This window comes from Camelina sativa, chromosome 9, assembly GCF_030686135.1.
Source record: "Camelina sativa cultivar CO46 ecotype springtype chromosome 9, ASM3068613v1".
Classification (NCBI taxonomy): domain Eukaryota; kingdom Viridiplantae; phylum Streptophyta; class Magnoliopsida; order Brassicales; family Brassicaceae; genus Camelina; species Camelina sativa.
In genome coordinates, this window is record NC_141888.1 from 2,237,950 (window position 1) to 2,256,971 (window position 19,022).

The 19,022-nt window shown below is 36.9% G+C and overlaps 3 protein-coding genes across 6 annotated transcripts; all 3 read left to right on the forward strand.

Annotated features, from left to right (window-relative positions):
- Positions 1-1,324: 1,324 nt before the first annotated feature.
- Positions 1,325-2,908, forward strand: LOC104710220 (nucleolin 2). Of its 3 annotated transcripts, XM_010426791.3 has the most exons (7): positions 1,325-1,419; positions 1,526-1,547; positions 1,702-1,763; positions 1,882-2,075; positions 2,183-2,389; positions 2,500-2,553; positions 2,664-2,908. In XM_010426791.3, the coding sequence occupies exons 1-7, from the start codon at positions 1,390-1,392 to the stop codon at positions 2,710-2,712; spliced, it is 618 nt and encodes a 205-aa protein (XP_010425093.1). In that variant the 5' UTR covers positions 1,325-1,389; the 3' UTR covers positions 2,713-2,908. The 3 variants fall into 3 exon arrangements, with proteins under 3 accessions (XP_010425093.1, XP_087320490.1, XP_010425094.1); XM_087464364.1 differs by lacking the exon at positions 1,526-1,547 and having other exon boundaries at positions 1,327-1,419; XM_010426792.3 differs by lacking the exon at positions 1,526-1,547 and having other exon boundaries at positions 1,342-1,419; positions 1,707-1,763.
- A 1,445-nt stretch (positions 2,909-4,353) lies between these two features.
- On the forward strand, positions 4,354-7,487 carry LOC104710221 (signal peptide peptidase). Its single transcript, XM_010426794.3, has 11 exons — positions 4,354-4,640; positions 4,945-5,060; positions 5,164-5,315; positions 5,407-5,492; positions 5,786-5,913; positions 6,065-6,115; positions 6,236-6,322; positions 6,423-6,492; positions 6,601-6,737; positions 6,838-6,915; positions 7,161-7,487. Exons 1-11 carry the CDS (start codon positions 4,601-4,603, stop codon positions 7,248-7,250), a joined length of 1,035 nt encoding a protein of 344 aa, XP_010425096.1. The 5' UTR covers positions 4,354-4,600; the 3' UTR covers positions 7,251-7,487.
- Positions 7,488-8,929: 1,442 nt separating this feature from the next.
- On the forward strand, positions 8,930-18,088 carry LOC104710222 (uncharacterized). 2 transcript variants are annotated; one of them, XR_015565920.1, is made up of 13 exons: positions 8,930-9,843; positions 9,930-10,206; positions 10,309-10,494; positions 11,029-11,175; positions 11,679-12,143; positions 12,241-14,781; positions 14,870-15,039; positions 15,126-15,281; positions 15,779-16,019; positions 16,361-16,671; positions 16,844-17,354; positions 17,576-17,714; positions 17,834-18,088. XR_015565920.1 is itself a non-coding variant. In XM_087464637.1 (11 exons), exons 1-11 carry the CDS (start codon positions 9,089-9,091, stop codon positions 17,139-17,141), a joined length of 5,547 nt encoding a protein of 1,848 aa, XP_087320763.1. In that variant the 5' UTR covers positions 8,930-9,088; the 3' UTR covers positions 17,142-17,489. The 2 variants fall into 2 exon arrangements, 1 of the variants encoding a protein (XP_087320763.1); XM_087464637.1 differs by lacking the exons at positions 17,576-17,714; positions 17,834-18,088 and having other exon boundaries at positions 16,844-17,489.
- The last annotated feature ends 934 nt before the right edge of the window (positions 18,089-19,022 follow it).

Consider the following 19,022-nt stretch of genomic DNA (forward strand, 5'->3'; position numbering starts at 1 on the left):
TCAAAACATATAGATTTTGAAATAATATGTTTTATCCTTGAATTTAAATCCTTCTATTTACACTTTCAAATTTCATTCAAATCTATTTAAAACATAATGTAGATTTTGAAATCCAAAAACAAATCATTAAATGAATAACATGAGATTTTAACAAGTATTTGTAAATCATAGAACCAATAACATATAATTTTGATAAGTATTTTAAAATCAATGATTGAATAACACATGATTTTTGTTTAGATTTCCAAATCCATTAAAATCATAGAACCAATAATCCCTTCTTAGATAAATATTTCTTTTTCTTTTAAACTAAATGTAAATTCACATTGATACTTACTGTGTTGAACTAATCATGTACATTGTTGACAAAAAAAAATGATACTTAGTGTGTCTTTATTCTGTTTCAGGTATAAATATGAAATGATGTGAAGCCAATGTTTTCAACTTTTCACTAGATGTAATTTTTAAAACTAATGTTTGTATGGGGCGAGTAGATATATTTTAATCTCTTTCTCTAATTAGTGACTATTATTGTAAGGAATATACTTTATCTACGTGATCTTCTAAGTATTCTAATAAGTAATGGCAATATTATTCAAAGGGACAAGTGTTGAAAAAAGCAGGAAATATATGTATATATACGAAACTAATTTAAAATAACAAACCAAAAAATTAATTATATAAGATACTTAAAATATAATTATCTGTCTTCTAGAATACCAATTCAAAATTCAATTGCGAGTTTATGATCAAATTAAGTGGGGGTTATTGGTTTGAGATTTGAATAGAATTTTAAAATTTTTAAATGTTATATAGAATAAATTCCGTAACTCATACTTTAATTAAGGATTTATGCTCACTTTCAGATCACTTTCTGTTTGATATAATAGTGAAACGTTATCTTGTTTGTTAGGCATACAAGAGGTCAGCGGTCCGATTCCTCATGGGTGCAGTTGTTTTGTTTTTAAAACATGAAATGATGTTGTTTTGGTTCTAACATAGTGTTAACTCTTAAAGGGAAACTTAACGACATGTCTAAACCAAATGAACAACGCTTGACCTTTTTGTTTTTTTTTTTCCAAAAATCAAACCAAACTTTATGTGACTTAACCAACATTTTGAAAATTCATGTGTTTTTGACATTTTTCGAAAAAAAAACAAAACATTTACTTTAGCCAAATAAAGGAGTTGATGAAAAATGTCAAACAAGTTGATGAAGATGAAGATTGTCAAACAAGCCGGGACAAAATAAATAGCCCATGAAAAGCCCATCTGAAACCAGGCTACTAAAAATATATATAAACAAAAGTCAGTCTAGGGGTTTTCATCTCCCCCCATTATCGAAAAACTTAGCTAGCAGTCGCTCTCTTTTTCATTCCAACTTTCTCCATGGGCAAGAGGCTCTCCACATCCACCGATGTAATCCTATTTTCCTTATGGATTTCTCCCTCTCTCAGTTCTTTTTTTTTTAAACCAATTTTTCTGTATTAGTGATTTCTTCTCTATTTGACTGAGCTTTATTTAGGTTGATTCTACTACGCAGAATGGTACGAACTTGGGGTGCTAAACTTTACTTCTTTGTTCTTGGTTTCTTGCAATCTTTATTTTCGAATTATATTAGTCTGATTATAGGTTGTTTGATATTTTTATATATGTCTTCCTTTTTTTAAGATGCAAGTTGTAATATTTTTTTCCTATCAGAGAAGGAGTCCGAGTCCGAGTCCTATGACTCAGAACAAGTAGTTCTGAAGAAGCACAAAAAGGTAAGATTTACTTAGCTTCTGTATGTTTTGTTTTTGTATGAGCTCGTTAGTCTTTCTAAGAGCTTCTGTATTTTCCCAAACCTGAACATTTCTTGTTTTTGACTCCAAAACACACAAGGCGGAAGAATATCATTGCCTTTACGAAAATGAAGATGCATATGGAAACTCTCCAATGACCGTTTTCGTTAGGGGATTCGATTGTTCCCTACCTATGGCTGATATCAAGAGTACATTGAGAAAACACTTCAGTTCATGTGGAGTGATCTGTCGGGTTTTTGTTCCGGCAGAGTGTAAAACTGGTTCTCTCTTGGGGTTTGTGACTTCTTGCTCGTATTTTTTTTATTACTTTTAGAAGTTAAAATACAAACTCAAATTTTTTACTTGTTGTTTTTTTTTTCTTTTCTTTCTTTTCTCTTTAGATATGCTTTCTTAAGTATACTGCCGGACCAAAAGAAGGCATTAGCACTAGATGGAAGTTACTTGGGAAGTCTGAAGCTTGAGGTTAGAAGTGCTAGTAGTATAATTGGATATCCTAATTTTATAGGGTGTAAACGCTGTGTCCGCGTTCAAAGGACGCGTAAATACGAACACTTCATTGAAACTAATGGTGGTCTTATACAGCGCAGGTACATAAATTTATTCTTGATTATTAGTATTGAATCCCTTCTTACTAGTTAAAAACGTTACTTGTCATTAATTTAAATTGTTGCTATCTTTTGCTATTTTGATATTACAGGACTCCTTTGCTCGACAGTATGTTTGCTGAGGCTGAAGCTCGTCGTAAGCGCAGGTACATAAATTTGTTCTTGATTATTAGTATTAAATCCCTTCTTACTAGTTAAGAACGTAACTTGTCATTAATTTAAATTGTTGCTATCTTTTGCTATTTTGATATTACAGGACAGCTATGCTCGACAGTACGGTTGCTGAGCTTGACCAAAAAGACTGAAGACACAAAAGAAGACACTGCTAAATATTTTGGTCATTTTTACCTTCGCCGCAGCCGCTACTTGTTTAATTTATGTTTTATGCCTTTCTAAGAAAACTTGTATTATGTGACTCTTTATTGCATAATTTATGCCTAAATCAAACTGTGAAACTTGAAAATCAATTTACATGAAGTCGACTTTGTGAGTTCCGTTCAAGTTTGACTGTTTGAGTTAATTGGTTTATTGGGCGGTTGTGTTTTTGTTATCTAGTTGTTTGATATGTAAGGACTTAAACTGTCATGTTCTGCAGTTAGAATCCTTTTAAGCATTGTTCAGATTCTCCATTTACTTTTTACCTTGAGAGCTTCTCCTTCGTGCTCTTGTTGGCTTGCTGTTCCCTCATTTATCTCCACGCCAATAAGATATTTTATCAACAGAAAGCTGCTAGGGCTCTACGGCTTGCATATTTTGGCAGTGTGCCTCCTCTCTTTTTGTTTTGAAGCCGTGTTCTCAATACAGAACACATTCCTCTGTATATAACTTTGCAATTTTATAGCAATATTAACCACTCCAACTGAAAAAATGTAACCATAATACCGAAGAGGCAGCCTCTTCGAACCTACTTTGGTGTTGCAATGGTTTCCCACAACAAGTACCTTTGACATTAGGAGAGGCAACTTTGTTTAGAGCTCTGCCCTGCCTTTCCGACCTTTCGATGATATTGCTGAAGCTCTTACTGGAGAAGACAAATCAAGTTGGAAAACTTTGTCCGTTAAGAACATGCCAGCCTTGTTTGGTGCTCTATCCATGATTGCTGCTTACAATTGGTTTCCCTCTACTCACAAGAATCATCTCTCTGAAAAGAGGGATTTGCCCTTAGATTTGATGTTGGTAAGATGATGTATGATCAGGTGATGGAGTTAAGTGTAATTCAGAATGATGACTCTCACTGGTTGATATTTCCAAGAATCATCTTCGAGTTGCTCAAAATTCAGGAGGAACCAAAAGTTATCTCTTAGTGCACTTCAACGGCTCCGTGTCCGAAGATTTTGTTAAATTAGGCTTACTGTGTGCTTATGCACATCATGTTCTACCTACTTTGGGCTCTAACTTGTAGTCAATTGTTCTAATAAATAAATATGATATATAAAGTATAGTTAAATGTCAAGAATTTTAATCCAAAAGTATCAAAACTAGATGAAAGAGTCAGACACAATCGGCTCCTATCTTTTCTTTCCGTTTACCATCCCTAAGTCAAATTTTGGTTTAGTCATCTGATTGATATCTATATTAACATAATTTGTAAAACTTACTATAATATAGAAAATAACAATTCAAACTGTATATATTATAATTTTTTTTACATTGACTAAATATGGAAAACAATAATACAAAAATAAAAAAGATTAGACTAATTTGTGATTATGAAATCTCCCAAAATTTAATTATGTGTTACAATTTTTGACTATGTGATTTTGTACAGCACCTACTTTTTGTTTTCAGTTGAAGTAGAAAAGTATCGGTTACCATATTTTTTAATTTTGGACTTAACACATGTAAGGAAACAAAAAAAAAAAATACATATTCTGTGATGCGGTGGTGATGAATGGGGTCATTAATCAACCAATATAATTCGAACGTAATGTCATAAACACGTGAACGTTACCAATAATATACGTCTGTCACATAAGTAGGTCACAGTCCCGTAACTTTCGTAGTCATCGAGTATCTTAATTTTCTTTCCATACTCTCTCTTCTTCTTCGTCTTCATCTTAATTTTTTTTTTAACAGATCTGGTGGAAATTTTATCTTTTGTTTGACCCCACCACACCATTGGATCTCTCTCTCTATACATAACACATTCAATCAGAGTTACAGAGAGTTTATACGAAAGCAGAAGAAGCAATTATGAAGAACTGTGAGAAATTTGCGAATCTCGCTCTCGCAGGTTCTTCTTTTATCTCTTTCACTCTTGTAATTGTTACAATTCGTCTAGTGGATTTCAATTTCGATCGGTTTTTTACGATCATGTGATTGTTTCGTGTGATGGGTTTCTTTTGATATATGATTTTGGTGATGAAGTTGTTAACTTTTTCGGTTTTGGGGTTGTTCTTCGAATTTGCTGGAAATATGCAGTTTTTGTTGTTTGTTTCATATCGGTTTGGTTTCTCTAGGGTTTAGGGTTGGTGGGTGTGATTGATTTTGACGTAAAGACTCAAAATTGAGGGGGTTTGTTGCTGTTGTTGTTACAGGTTTGACATTGGCACCACTCGTGGTGAGAGTAAATCCAAATTTGAATGTTATCCTTACGGCATGTATCACTGTTTATGTGGGTTGCTTTCGTTCAGTGAAGGATACTCCTCCAACGGTAAGACGTAGACGTGATCAGATTCTCTCTTTTTTTTTTTTAATTAGTTTTAAGTGATTCAGTTCTCCAGTTTGATCTAAAATGTTTTGTTTGAATGATGTAGGAGACCATGTCTAAAGAACATGCCATGCGTTTCCCATTGGTTGGGAGTGCTATGCTTCTCTCGCTTTTCTTATTGTTCAAGTTTCTCTCAAAGGACTTGGTCAATGCTGTTCTAACAGCTTACTTCTTTGTTCTTGGGATTGTCGCTCTTTCGTATGTGTCTTATCTAAATTCTGCTTCTGTTTTTTCTTTCTCCTTCTCGTGTAGCTATGGTCAAGTCATGACATGATTATGTGTTTTGCAGGGCGACATTGTTACCTGCCATCAGAAGATTTTTGCCTGATCCTTGGAATGACAACCTTATCATCTGGCGTTTTCCGTATTTCAAATGTATGTAACTAATATTCTTTGGTTGCCTTCTCCCTCGTTATGTTTGGATGTGATGTTGTGGTCGTTATGTTTGGATGTGATGTTGTGGTTTTGTTTGTCATTGTTTGATTAGTGTTAGTCTTTAAATGTTAATTTGGTTGATGTAATAATCATCCTAGCTCCTATGTGTTTGTCCTGTTCGCAAGTCTGTTTTACTCTACTTACTATGTTCAGTGATTGTTTTACCCTTTTGGTTGATATCAATGCCAAATAATGTTTTTTTTTGGTTGCTGAATCCTTTGTTTTTTAAACAGCTTTGGAGGTAGAGTTCACAAAGTCCCAAGTTGTTGCAGGAATCCCTGGAACCTTCTTCTGTGCGTGGTATGCGTGGAAAAAGCATTGGCTGGCTAACAATATTCTCGGCCTTTCCTTCTGCATTCAGGTTCCTTTCCGTCCATTCTATATGGGAACACATAAATTACGTGGCTTCTTTATCAAAACATATTATAGAATTTTAAAATTGAGCTGGAATCAGTGTCGTTACTGTTGTTGGGTGTGACTTCTTTTTCTAATTAATCGTGTGGCCAATACAGGGAATTGAGATGCTCTCTCTTGGATCATTCAAGACTGGTGCCATCCTTTTGGTAAGAGCCGCATCTTTGAATGTTATTATTGAAATTTGTTTGGAATGATTAGATGATAAGACAATTCAAGTCGTCGAAGATGTCTTAATCATTTCGGTGTTTGTTTAACTTGACTTCCAGGCAGGACTATTTTTCTATGATATCTTCTGGGTTTTCTTCACTCCGGTTATGGTTAGTGTTGCCAAATCCTTTGATGCTCCAATAAAGGTTAGTATAATTGCCTCAGAAGTACACACCAAATAATATTAAATTGGTTTTTTGTTGTTGTGATCTTGTCAGTAATCTCATTGTTGCATATTTGTTTCAGCTTTTATTCCCTACGGGCGATGCTCTAAGACCCTATTCTATGCTTGGCCTTGGTGACATTGTCATTCCCGGTATGTTCTCTAATGCGTAACTCAATAACTATGTACAGCTTTTGGTTATACACTCTTGTATTTCGGATATTATATGAATATGAGACATTAGCTTTTGTTTTCCTTTAGGTATTTTTGTTGCACTTGCTCTAAGATTTGATGTGTCAAGACGTAGACAACCACAATACTTCACAAGTGCATTTATCGGATACGCTGTTGGTGTTATCCTCACGATTGTAGTCATGAACTGGTTTCAAGCAGCACAGGTCTGTCTCTGTGTCTTAATTGTTGTCATCCATTTTATTGTTACCTAAATTTTGGGATTTTCTCTGATGGGTTTTGGTTTGTGTTTTGCCTCTGTTTTAGCCTGCTTTGTTATACATTGTCCCAGCCGTAATTGGGTTCTTGGCTTCTCACTGCATTTGGAACGGTGACATCAAACCGGTTCGTTTTCTCCTCCTTGTAGATTTCGAATGTTGTAAATGCAATTTTTACATTTGCAATTACATGCATGTATAAACATTTTCAGTTTTTTTTTTTTATAATTGTGTTTGGAGCCTAACAGAGCAGAAGAACTTTCCTTTTTTACCTTGTGTTTGCTTTACATGTTTATATTATGGTTGTAGTCTTGTAGTAAAGGATTAATGAGCTTATGGTCTTTTTCTTCTTCTTTTTTGTTGCTGTTGCAGTTGATGGCGTTTGATGAATCAAAGACCGAGGAACCAAAGACTGATGAATCAAAGACAAGTGAGGAGGTTAACAAAGCTCATGATGAATGAGGCAAAATCGAGAAAGAAGGGCAGAGGAGAAATATATATACACATAAATGTGTTTAAAAATATGGAAAAAGAAAGGAAAACAATTTTGTTTCCAAATGAGCAATCAGTCCCTTCTAACCCCTTTTTTGGTTTATTAGATTTTCAAACTTTCTTTTGTCAAAGACTTGTGTAAGTTACTACTGTTAAGTTACAACAGATTTCATTTTGACCTTTTAAGATAATAGGTTTCCTTTGACTCTTCTTTATGTATTTTTATGTTAAATCATTTCAACTATTGTAGACGACATGGAAGGATAGAATAGTGTGGGAGGCAAAGAACATAGGTAGTACCAAAGGATTAAACTATGATCTTGTAACTTGTGGCTTAAAAATACTAATAAATATATAGAATTTGACAAAACGAAGTACATCGTAATAAGTAGAAAATATCCGTTTTTGTGAAGTGATATTTATGCTTGGGGAGCAATTTCGAGTCAAGAAAGCAAAGATAGTAAGTGCAATTATTGCTTTGTTTCTGTTTCTGAGATCTCTAGTACAATTATTTGCTTGGAGAGCAAGTTGTGTGTTATGTATATAGGTATCTCTCTAATGAGTCAATAAAAATGTAGAGAATTAAGGGAAACCTAAGAAATCAAAGAAAAATGAGAGTGGTGATCAAAGCTAAGAAGACTCTGTTTGCGGTTAGATTGGAGTCCTTTGAAGAACGTCGGAAAATCAAAACCATCATGGAGGTGAGGAGTTTCACAGGTAAGACTCTCAAAGAAACGAAGGATTTGGTGGAGATGGCTCCGTCGGTTTTGAAAACAGGAGTATCAAAAGAAGAAGGAGAGGAGATCGTGGAGAAGCTGAAGGCAGTTGGTGCAATAGCTGTTTTGGACTGAGTTTCCAAGTCTGGTGTATGTTACCCTTGGTATCTTTTGTTTCATCTATGAGCTGATGATACCATTAATAAAAGTTTAATTATTAACTCAATTAGGCTTTCTAATTTCTAGTGTTGGTTTCTCCTTGCTAATGTTTGCTAGTTTAGTATTATGTATCACAAGTCGTTCATCGTGGCATAATAATAATCGTTGAATTTGGGAACTTTGTTATTCTATGATGCTTCACTCAGCTTTCTTACTTGGCTGGCTCCACACCACAACCCGTCTGCGATGATTTTCAAATATATGGTTTAACATTCTAATCACAGACTTGTTTCAAAAAGACAAGCTAGACGATCTTGTTCACTTCTTTCTTTCTTGAGACTTTGCCATCACAAAAAATTTGGGGTCATAAGAAACAGTGTTACACTTTCACAATCATTGTCAAAGTGGCAGTAAAGAAGCTATTTTTTCGAACTGGAAAAGTTGCTCATATCTCTCAACTAGAACTTATGCAGAGCACCAAATCAAATAGATGCAAGACTTTTTTAGAAACTGAAAAAGTGTAGCAAACTCACACAAAACGTCTTACTTAAGAAACAGGATTACCATTTACCACCAACACTTAAGTACCGGTGAAAGTTAAAACAATGTGATTGTTCAAGGCTATCTCAATTCTTGAACTTAGGACATGTTGTCTATATCCATTTTCTAAATGTTAATTGTTAATTATATAAAAGCATAATCTTGGTTAGAGTGATCTAAAAAAATGCGCCATTAACGTAGAAAAAAAATAGTGTATTATCTAAGAAATGGTTTAAGAAATAGGGAATTATATAGACCACAATAAAGACATGAACAAATTGAGAAAGCACAAAAAAAAAAAAGAAGAAATAAAAATTTCAAATTCACAAATCTTCGAGTTTCTTCTTCTTCTTCACAAACAAACTCGGATGATTCATCTTGGACGAATCAAAGATGTACTCGTCTTCCAATTTTCTTCAATTTCACTCAACAACAACAACAACCGCCATACCTATACCCAACGCGTCTCCGTTTATGCTCCGCCGTAGCTCTTACGGCTTCGGTGTGTTTCACAGGAAGCGAGCTCGTTTCAAACAACAGACTCGGACTTCGTTTCGCGTCAATTCTTCAATTCTCCCTCCTCCTTTCGATGGAAGCGTTCCTCTCGATTCCTTTGCCCCATCCGTCGCCGGATTCGCTTCCGGCTTTGCCGTTTTTCTATCGTCGAGGTTGTTTGGAAGAAGACGATCAATCGTTGATGATGATGATGTTGTTGTTGGGGAATGGATTCTTCTCACGACTCCTACACCGTTTAACAGATTTGTTCTTCTCCGTTGCTCCTCTTTGCTCTCCTTTGATGACTCTTCTGAGAGTTTAAGCGATAGACTCGTGACTGATGAGAGGCATTTCGTTACTTCAGATACCGGGAAGATTACTGTATCGTCTGCTGATGAGAAGACTCCGTTGGAGTATCAGAGGGTTTGTATCGCCACTGAGGACGGCGGCGTTGTTTCGATTGATTGGCCTGCTAATTTGGACATTAAGGAGGAGCGTGGGATGGATACAACGGTGGTTTTTATACCTGGAACGCCGCAAGGAAGTATGGATGAAGGCGTTCGATCGTTTGTATGCGAAGCTCTGAGGCGAGGATTGTTTCCTGTGGTCATGAACCCTAGAGGTTGTGCTGGTTCGCCTCTCACTACACCTCGGTGAGCTAGTAGACTCTCTTAAGGGTTCCTTATCTCTTGTGTGCTTTGTGAGTCTATTTGATCAGATGCAGTTTTTGCAATTGTAGGTTGTTTACAGCTGGTGACAGTGATGATGTATCCACAGCTTTGCGATTCTTAACCAAGACAAGGCCATGGACGACTCTTACGGCTGTGGGGCGAGGATATGGTGCAAATATGTTGACAAAGTACCTGGCAGAAGCTGGGGAAAGATCACCTCTTACAGCTGCTGTATGCATTGATAATCCTTTTGACCTTGAGGAGATCACACGAACATCTCCGTATTCGACTTGTTTGGATCAACAAATTACAGGTGGATTGGTTGAGATACTGCTGGCAAATAAGGTTGGGTATTGCTTATAATAAAGCTACATAATTATTTGTGAACTCGTTTAGAGTGAGCTCTTCTTATACTGACTGGGCTATGCATATGGATACACGTTCTAGGAGCTTTTCCAAGGCAGAGCAAAAGCCTTTGATGTTGGAAAGGCTTTGTCTTCTAAATCAGTTCGCGAATTTGATAAAGCCTTGTCCATGGTGACATATGGTTGCGAGAGTATAGAAGATTTCTATTCCAGTTGTGCAACCAGAGATGTTATTGGGGAAGTCAAAGTTCCTGTCCTCTTTATACAGGTGAATATTCTGGCTATGCAGTTATCTTTAAGGTTATACCTCTCTGTCTGACCTGATTTAATCTCCTATTCAGAAGTGCTATTTTTTCTGGTATCATTATAGTTAAAATTTCATATTTAGAGGTATGTGTAATTTAGTTAAGGAATTCAATAATAGAACTATTGGACATTTTATGTCAAAGGATATTTTTATGCTGCACGGATCATGAAGTAATCTGAGAATAATGTTGAATGAGTTACTAGCTGCTGTGATGGCATTATTTTAGGGTGATGTTGGCATTGATACAAAATAGGATCTTGATCCTTAGGATAAACATGCTTAAAAATTTCCTTAAAAGGGAACAATATGCGGTTATCTCCTTTGACACAGGTACTCATAAGTTACATTTGTAAACTTAAATCAGGTTTCAATTTTTAAATCAGTTTTGATTTTACATGTAAATTTTAGTTAGATAATCTAATACTGGTCTCTTGAATGGCTTTTGTGAACTGTGTTGTACATATTTTGACTCTCTAAGTTGTGTGTATTTTTCAGAATGACAATGTGGTACCACCTTATACAATACCACGGAGTTCAATAGCTGAAAACCCATATACAAGCCTGCTTCTGTGCTCGTCTTCACCAATTCTGATCGATGGACGTACAGTGGCCGTGTCTTGGTGCCAGGACCTTGCGATTGAGGCAACTTCTCTCCCTATATTTATCTCTTTCACACACGCATAGTCACACATACTCACAAATGTGATGAATTATAATTGAAATATTATCTATTGAAATCAGTGAAAAAAAAAGAAAAAAAAAAAAAGAAAAAAAGAAAAAAATCTATTGAAGTCAGTGATTAGTAGTCAATCCATCTTGGTGGAACATAATGCTTCTCCGACAGATACACCAGCTTGTATAATTTTGATTATTTTTCTTACTGTCTGAGTAGATAAAAGGCAGGCATGATACCCTCAATATCCAAGATGCTCACTATTACGATCATGTTGTTTGTAATTGATAATTTATCTACGTTAGACAGACTGTTAGTATAAACATCTGGTTATTTCACTGGTTAAAATGCAAATAATATGCAAGTCATTCTCTTTTACATGAAAAGCTTATTTTCTTTAATTTCTACTTGACTGTCCTGTTATGTTCTTTTTTATGTCTGAGAGATTGATTTTCGTATGTTGGCCATGCAGTGGTTGACTGCTGTAGAACTTGGGCTTCTGAAAGGTCGTCATCCACTTTTGAAAGACGTGGATGTTACTGTTAACCCTTCAAAGGGCTTAGTTTTTTCGGAAACCAGAGCACCTGAAAAAAGTATCGGGGCCAAGAAGCTCGTACAGGCAGCCCAGAAAAAGACGGTGAATGGTTACCATGTAGATTCTTTCAGGGAAACACTTGAAGACAGTGACATCACTCCAAACTCAAATTTGTCGTCTGGAACAGATTTAGAAAAGAAAGTCAAAATCGATAATGGATCTGATGAAACAGAAAATAGTAGAGTTTCAACAAGCAGTCTTGTTGAAGTTGAATCAATCGAAGATAATGAGTCTAACGTAGAAGAAAGTGAAAGAGGTCAGGTGTTGCAGACTGCAGAAGTGGTTGTGAACATGCTGGATGTATCCATGCCTGGCACCCTAAAAGCTGAAGAGAAGAAAAAGGTAACACCCAACGTATCAAAAGTAACAATAATATTAACAAGTTTTACTGTTGTCGCTGCATTGACAATTGCTTGACAATTATTCAGTAAATGTTTAGGTTATGGATGCTGTTGGTCGAGGAGAAACAGTTCTAACAGCATTGCAAGATGCCGTGCCAGAAGACGTTCGTGGGAAGCTTACAACAGCTGTAACTGGGATCTTGGAGTCAGGTGGCAGTAAATTAAATCTTGAAAAGCTGAAGCTTCCTAGGATATCACCAGGATTGAAAAAAGCGGAGGAAGCAAAGAAAGAACCATCAAGTGCCATAGATCAAAAGGATTCTTATTCCCCCGATCCGATAGATAATAGCGATGGTTTGGTGAGTGGCTCAGATGACACCATTACTGGCTCGGACAATTCTCCAGGTGGAACAGAACTAGAGCATTCCCCTACCGAGGTTTCCCAGAAAGACAGTGATTCTGGAAAGTCCCAACCTGTCGACAGTGATCAAGATGATAGTCTTGGAAATCACGAGTCATATACCAATAAAAAGAACAGTGCAGCTGATGGTTCTGAGAATGCTTCCGAAGCAAAGAGTCATAGTGCCAACCAGGGGCCAATCGGCACGGAGGATGTCACTAGTAATGATGACAAAGTGGAGCAAGGTTCTGGAGTAGATACGCTTCAAAGACGGGTAGAAACTAAGAAACACGATGAGAAAGAAGCACCAATTGCTGATGAAAAATCCAGTGTAGCTGATGCTTTCGAGAAGGCTTCAGATACAAACAATGATAGTATCAACCCACCGCCAGTTGTTGTAGACGATATAACTAGTGATGGGGACAAAGTGGACCAAGCTGCTGTACTATCTCAAGAACAAAGAAAGGAGGAAACTAATAAAAATAATGATAACGAAAAACAGTCTGCCACAGATCAAGACAAGGTGACATCTACCGACAATGAAGGAGATGCTGGAAAATCTTCTGCTTCACAGCCTGTAGAGAAAGACATAAGTGATGATCAGAGCAAAGAAACCAAAATTATGCAGCCTGTATCAGACCAAACTAAGCCAGCACTTCAGGAACCAAATCAGTCCAAATTTAATGTTTCCCACGCATTTGAAGCATTGACGGGGATGGATGATGAAACTCAGGTAGCTGTCAATAGTGTTTTCGGTGTGCTCGAAAACATGATTTCTCAGCTGGATGAAGAAAATAAAGAAGGAAATGAGGTAAGTGATGAGAAGAATCTCAAGGATACGAAGAATCTCAAGGATGAGAAGAATGTCACAAATGAGGGAATGTCTCCATCTGAAGAGGAAATTCCCGACAAGAGAGAAACCGAGAGCCTTATGCCCTCTGAAAACTCACATGATCCTGCATGCAGTGTGAATGAAACTGAAAAAAGTTCTGACAATGATAAGGTAACAGGGGAAATGATTGAAAAAGATTTGGGCAGAGATGAATTTGTGAATAGTAAGCATTCACCAAAGATTCTGCCTGAAAGAAATACAGATTCTGTCGAAAATTCTTCTCATGATGGATCCCTTGGGGAGCAACTTTCAAAAGAAAAGATTGCAAAGCAGTTAGACTTAGATACAACCACTGCTCTCATGCTTGACTATTATCCAGAGGAAGGTAAATGGAAACTCCTTGATCAACAACGAGAACACTTGGATGATGACTATTATCCAGAGGAAGGTAAATGGAAGCTCCTAGATCAACAACCAGAATACTTGGGTAACCTTGCTGACGATGCAGCATCCAGCAGAGATACGCACGAAAATGTTCAGGTTCCTTCCCTTAGTGTAGGTAATGAAGAGAACATCATTGAGCCTGCATATGTGATATTGGACCATGAACAAGGGTCGGAGCTCTCTGAAATGGATGATGCATCGAACAACCAAAATGATGGTCCTCACAAATTAGACGAAGGATGTGAGGAATTAGAGCACCTCATTAAAGTTATTGTATCAGACTCTTTGAACGTAGAAGTTCAACGCAGGATGGGTTCAGCTGGCATGAGGCAAATTAAGTCTCAACTCAGTAAAGATATAAAAATGGTGGCAAAGAGATTTTCTTATGCTGTTGTATATGCAGAGCCTACTTGGACTTTCATAAGGAATAGCAAAACTTCCAATGGCCCTTCTGGAAAAGTAGGTAAACTTCATGGGGACGCTATCATTAAGGCAATTGCATCTGCTGTCCAGGAGGCGCATTTTCTCAGACAAGTACTGCCTATTGGTGTTGTTGTTGGCTCTGTTTTAGCTGCTTTGAGAAAATATTTCGATGTGTCTACAACAACCAACAGTGCTAAGAAAGATATTGTCCCGGGTAGAACACAAAAGTACGAGAACAATGGTGCAGCGAAGAGGGTTCTGCCAGACAAAGTGAGCAAGGAGACCAAAAAAAACAACTCGACCATTGGAGAAATGGTGGAATCTGGCCTGCAAAATATTAACAATGAGGGTGTCATGGTTAGTGACAATGGTGCAACAACGAGTGTTATGCCAAGCAAAGTGAGCAAGGAGACCAAACAAAACAACTCGACCATTGGAGAAATGGTGGAATCTGGCCTGCAAAGTATTAACAATGAGGGTGTCATGGTTGGTGCTGTAACAGCTGCTTTGGGAGCATCTGCGATGCTGGCTCAAGACGAGGTATTGTTTAACATTAGCATTCAGATAAATATTTAAGGAAGAGATCATATATATATGTTCGTCCTTGTAATTAGTGTCTCCTGCACAGGATCCACAAAGAGGTGGCTTCATGTCAAAATCATCAGAGAAAGATAGTCAACATAAAGAATCGGGAAAGCTCGATCAGAGCAATATGGTGGCAAGTTTTGCTGAGAAAGCCATGTCCATAGCTGGTCCTGCTGTTCCAACAAAGGAAACTGGTGAAGTGGATCAGGATAGGTATTAAAAGTAGATAAGTCAATTCCTCTATGTCAGTGCCTTAAGATTCTTCTTGATCTAAAAGCCCTTGGTTTTCATGTGAACAGGATTGTGGCAATGTTGGCAGATTTGGGTCAAAGGGGTGGTATATTGAAGTTAGTTGGCAAACTTGCTCTGCTTTGGGGTGGCCTTCGTGGTGCTATGAGTTTAACTGATAAGCTAATCCAATTTTTGCGTATGGATGAGTGGCCCTTGCTCAAGAGGTAAGCTGCTTTCTCTCTAAGCATCTTTGTTGATTCTTTCCAGTATCGTGGAACTTATGTGGCTAGTTTTAAAGTAGTCTCTTATCAATAAAAAATGTGGATGCTCATATTTGTATTCTGTTATTTTTTTACTACCGTTGGCAGAATGTTTTTACTAAATTTTGTTTTTTATGGTTTACGTGGGTCTTAAATAATGAATGTTTACCTATCGATGTGTGTTAACCATTCCCATAAAATTAAAGACAAACAGGAGAACTAACGTTTTATTCTTCTCTACAGGTTTGTGAGTGATTCCCCGTTCTTAATATGCTATGTTTTCAATACATGTTTGCTAGTAAATTCCTCGTTTTAAACATGTTACATTCTCTTCTGATAACAATCATGTGAAAGATTCCATACTCTTGTGATTTTACCATAAGTTGGGTCCTTTGATTCTTCTTCATATCAGCTGGTCCTAATGATTCTCGTGTGTATCGTTATTTTGTTGTTTTTATTAGGGCTGTGGGCTTTATTGGGATGTTGCTCGTTTTGTGGTCACCGGTTGTGATTCCATTGCTTCCAACACTTCTCCAGAGCTGGTCTACAAGTAATCCCTCTAGAGTGGCGGAATTAGCTAGTGTAGTTGGCCTCTATGTTGCTGTTTTTATTCTTGTCATGCTGTGGGGAAAGAGAGTACGGAAGTATGAAAACCCATTCATGCAATATGGGCTTGATTTTAAGGCATCAGTCAAAGTAAAGGTAAAACCTTAAACGTAACACTGAGATTAAAATAGTTTGGTTTTCGTTGCACTGCTGGAGAAAACTTCTTGACCATTAATACTCCGTGATCCTGCCTTCTGGATTTCTTTATGAGCGCATTAGCATCAGTTTCCCTCATAAATATGAAAACAAGGAAATAATACAAATGCCAATTTGCTTCAACAAAGATCTTGGTGGACCTGTTTGAATTTCAAACAGCAAAAATATATGGCGTAGTTGTGATTTTCCTTTTCCCTTAACTTCATATGTTCTCCTTTTCTTCAGTTCCATACATTTATGCTTTTAAAACAGTAGAAATGATACTATAAGGTTTCTTGCAGATTCAAGTGTTTTTGAAGGCCTTTGCAGGGGGCATGACAGTCGTTCTATTAATACAGTTCGTAAATGCAATATTAGGAGCTGCAATCTTTTCTCGACCGCCATATTTTCCACATCCTTTTGATGCCATGAAGTGTCTCAAGGGATGCGGGCAATTGCTTATGCTAATAGTAAGAGGATTTTCAGCTGCGACATTTGTTGTGCTTGTGGAAGAGTTGCTCTTCAGATCATGGATGCCTGATGAGATTGCTATAGATCTAGGCTACCATCAAAGCATTATCATTACTGGTTTCATATTTGCCTTGTTCCAAAGGTATATATCTTTTCCAAGTATATTATTGTTATATAGATCATGGATGAACTGGGTATACGTGTATGTCATACTGCAGTTGTACACAACTATTGTTCATGAGGAGTACCGTAGCGTAATGCTAACTGTATAAACTATATACTGATTGTTTTTGTTTTCTTGTCGAATTCTCCAGATCCCTGAGATCAATTCCAGGGTTATGGCTTTTGTCGTTGGCGCTCGCTGGAGCTCGTGCAAGAAGCCAAGGAAATCTGATTGTTCCGATCGGGTTGCGAGCAGGAACCATAGCAACAAGCTTTTTACTACAGTCAGGTGGATTCCTCACCTACAACCCAAGTTCCCCGGCTTGGATTGCAGGGAACCGCCCTTTACAGCCTTTTAGCGGAGTGGTTGGTCTTGTGGTCTCTTTAGCGTTGGCACTCATTCTTTATCCGAGACATTCTCCAGAAACCAAGATGCAGAAATATAACTAAGAAGAAAATAATAAGAAACGACGTGTTGTGCTCATGCCCTCTCGGTTATTTGCAGAGTGAAAACTGATTTATTGTGCGCAGAAGGATAGAAAAAGAGTAAGTGAAAGTATAAACAATGAGGACAGAAGATTTATTGTGCGCATAAGGATAGAAAAAGAGTGAGTGAAAGTATAAACAATGAGGACAGAAGAAGAGCTTCGGATCTGCATACTTGTAAGTAGGAAGCATAAGACCCTTTTTGTACATCTTCTGTACCTAGTAGAATATATGCTTTTGTTTAAGTACAAAGTATCATAACAGTGTATACATAATATATAGAAGTTGTATATGATCTTTTGGGTTGTCAAAGTTGCTGTGTCGGTCTTGTTTTTGAGGCAGAGATGAAAACTAAAGTTGCTTCATATCATACAAAAAGAAGTTTATTTTCATTTCAGAATCATGTTGATACTGCGTCTTTACCATTCGGTAAGGAAAAAAGGGTTGGTGAAGACGCAATTGCACGACCTGAAGCTGCGTAATGAGATGGGGTATAGTTTTCTACAATCGGAGTCAGGAAGTTGGAAGTGCACGCAGGTATATACTAAATTTGTTGACCCATTGTGCCGTAGTCCATAGTCCAGAACTTCAAATTGTGACTTTATTTTAGGTGTTTAGAGCGACCCTTTGTTTTGGTATATACTTTATCATTTCAGGTTGCAGATCTGCTATGGTCGTTGTAAACAGAGTGAAATAAAGCAAAAGAAGTTGTTGGAGTTATCTCGCAAGCCCCGAATGAGGAGGAGACTGAGGTTTAGTTACAGGATTATGCAGTTGAGAAAAGATGTAAATAAAGTTGAATAGAGAAATCTCTAGACTTGCACTTGAGGGTTACTGAAAGTGTTGTTAAAGATATATACGAGCATATAAGAAAAGTGAGTGACCAAATTGAAGGTCCCTATTTCTGTGCCTTTGTTAGAGGTGATATGTCTTCTTCTAAACCCATGAATCTTGTAAAATCTATGCAGACTCAAGAAAGGAGCTTTGTCTATAAAGAGACTCTGGCTGACCTTTTAAATCGTGATACTGGTCCCCTTGAACTGGTAGATGATTCAGAGGTATTTAAAAGGTCGGAAACACTAAGCTAATTGCTGAAATAGACATATACAATCTCAGCAACTTTGATGGTGATAGTAGTCTAGGTGCATACGTTTGGCAAATCCTCAAAATGTGTTGATGAAATTGAAATGTGACTCATTGTCTCTTTCATGAGATATATTGGTAATCATTTTTTCCTTTCATCTATGTGATTTTCCATTTGCTCTTATAGCTCAAAGGCAAGTAGGTGAAACTGCTTTGAACGACAAAACTTCAAGATCACATCATATTATTTGGCTGGTATGATCTCTATTATATGCTGTATGATTGAATAAATAATCCATTTCCTTAATTTTTTATACATGGAAAACACAATTTTGCATAGTTTATTAGACAGTTAACCTCTTTGTTATAATTTCTCATGTTCTCTGCTTTTGAAATGAGTTTAGAAAGCAGAATAGTTTGAACACCATGATTTTCTTTGGGGATATCTAAATTATCTTTTAGCTTGATGAACATATTCACTGGTAGTAACATTTTTTAGTGCTGCCAAGTTTTGATTCAAGTGCCAGCATAGATTGCAATTAGATGTACGACCCACTCTGAACAGACAAAAAAGACGCTCTCTTCTGCCATGACTGCCAAGGAAGTCACCAACTGCGCCATAAGTAACTTGACTTTGACAGATACTGAATCTTGCAGAAGTTAGTAGATTGACTCAAACATGAGTACCTTCGGCTAATGGCTGCACATGAGAAAATGATTGAGATAAATCATACAGCAAAAGAGTAAAAAGGTGGATCTTGG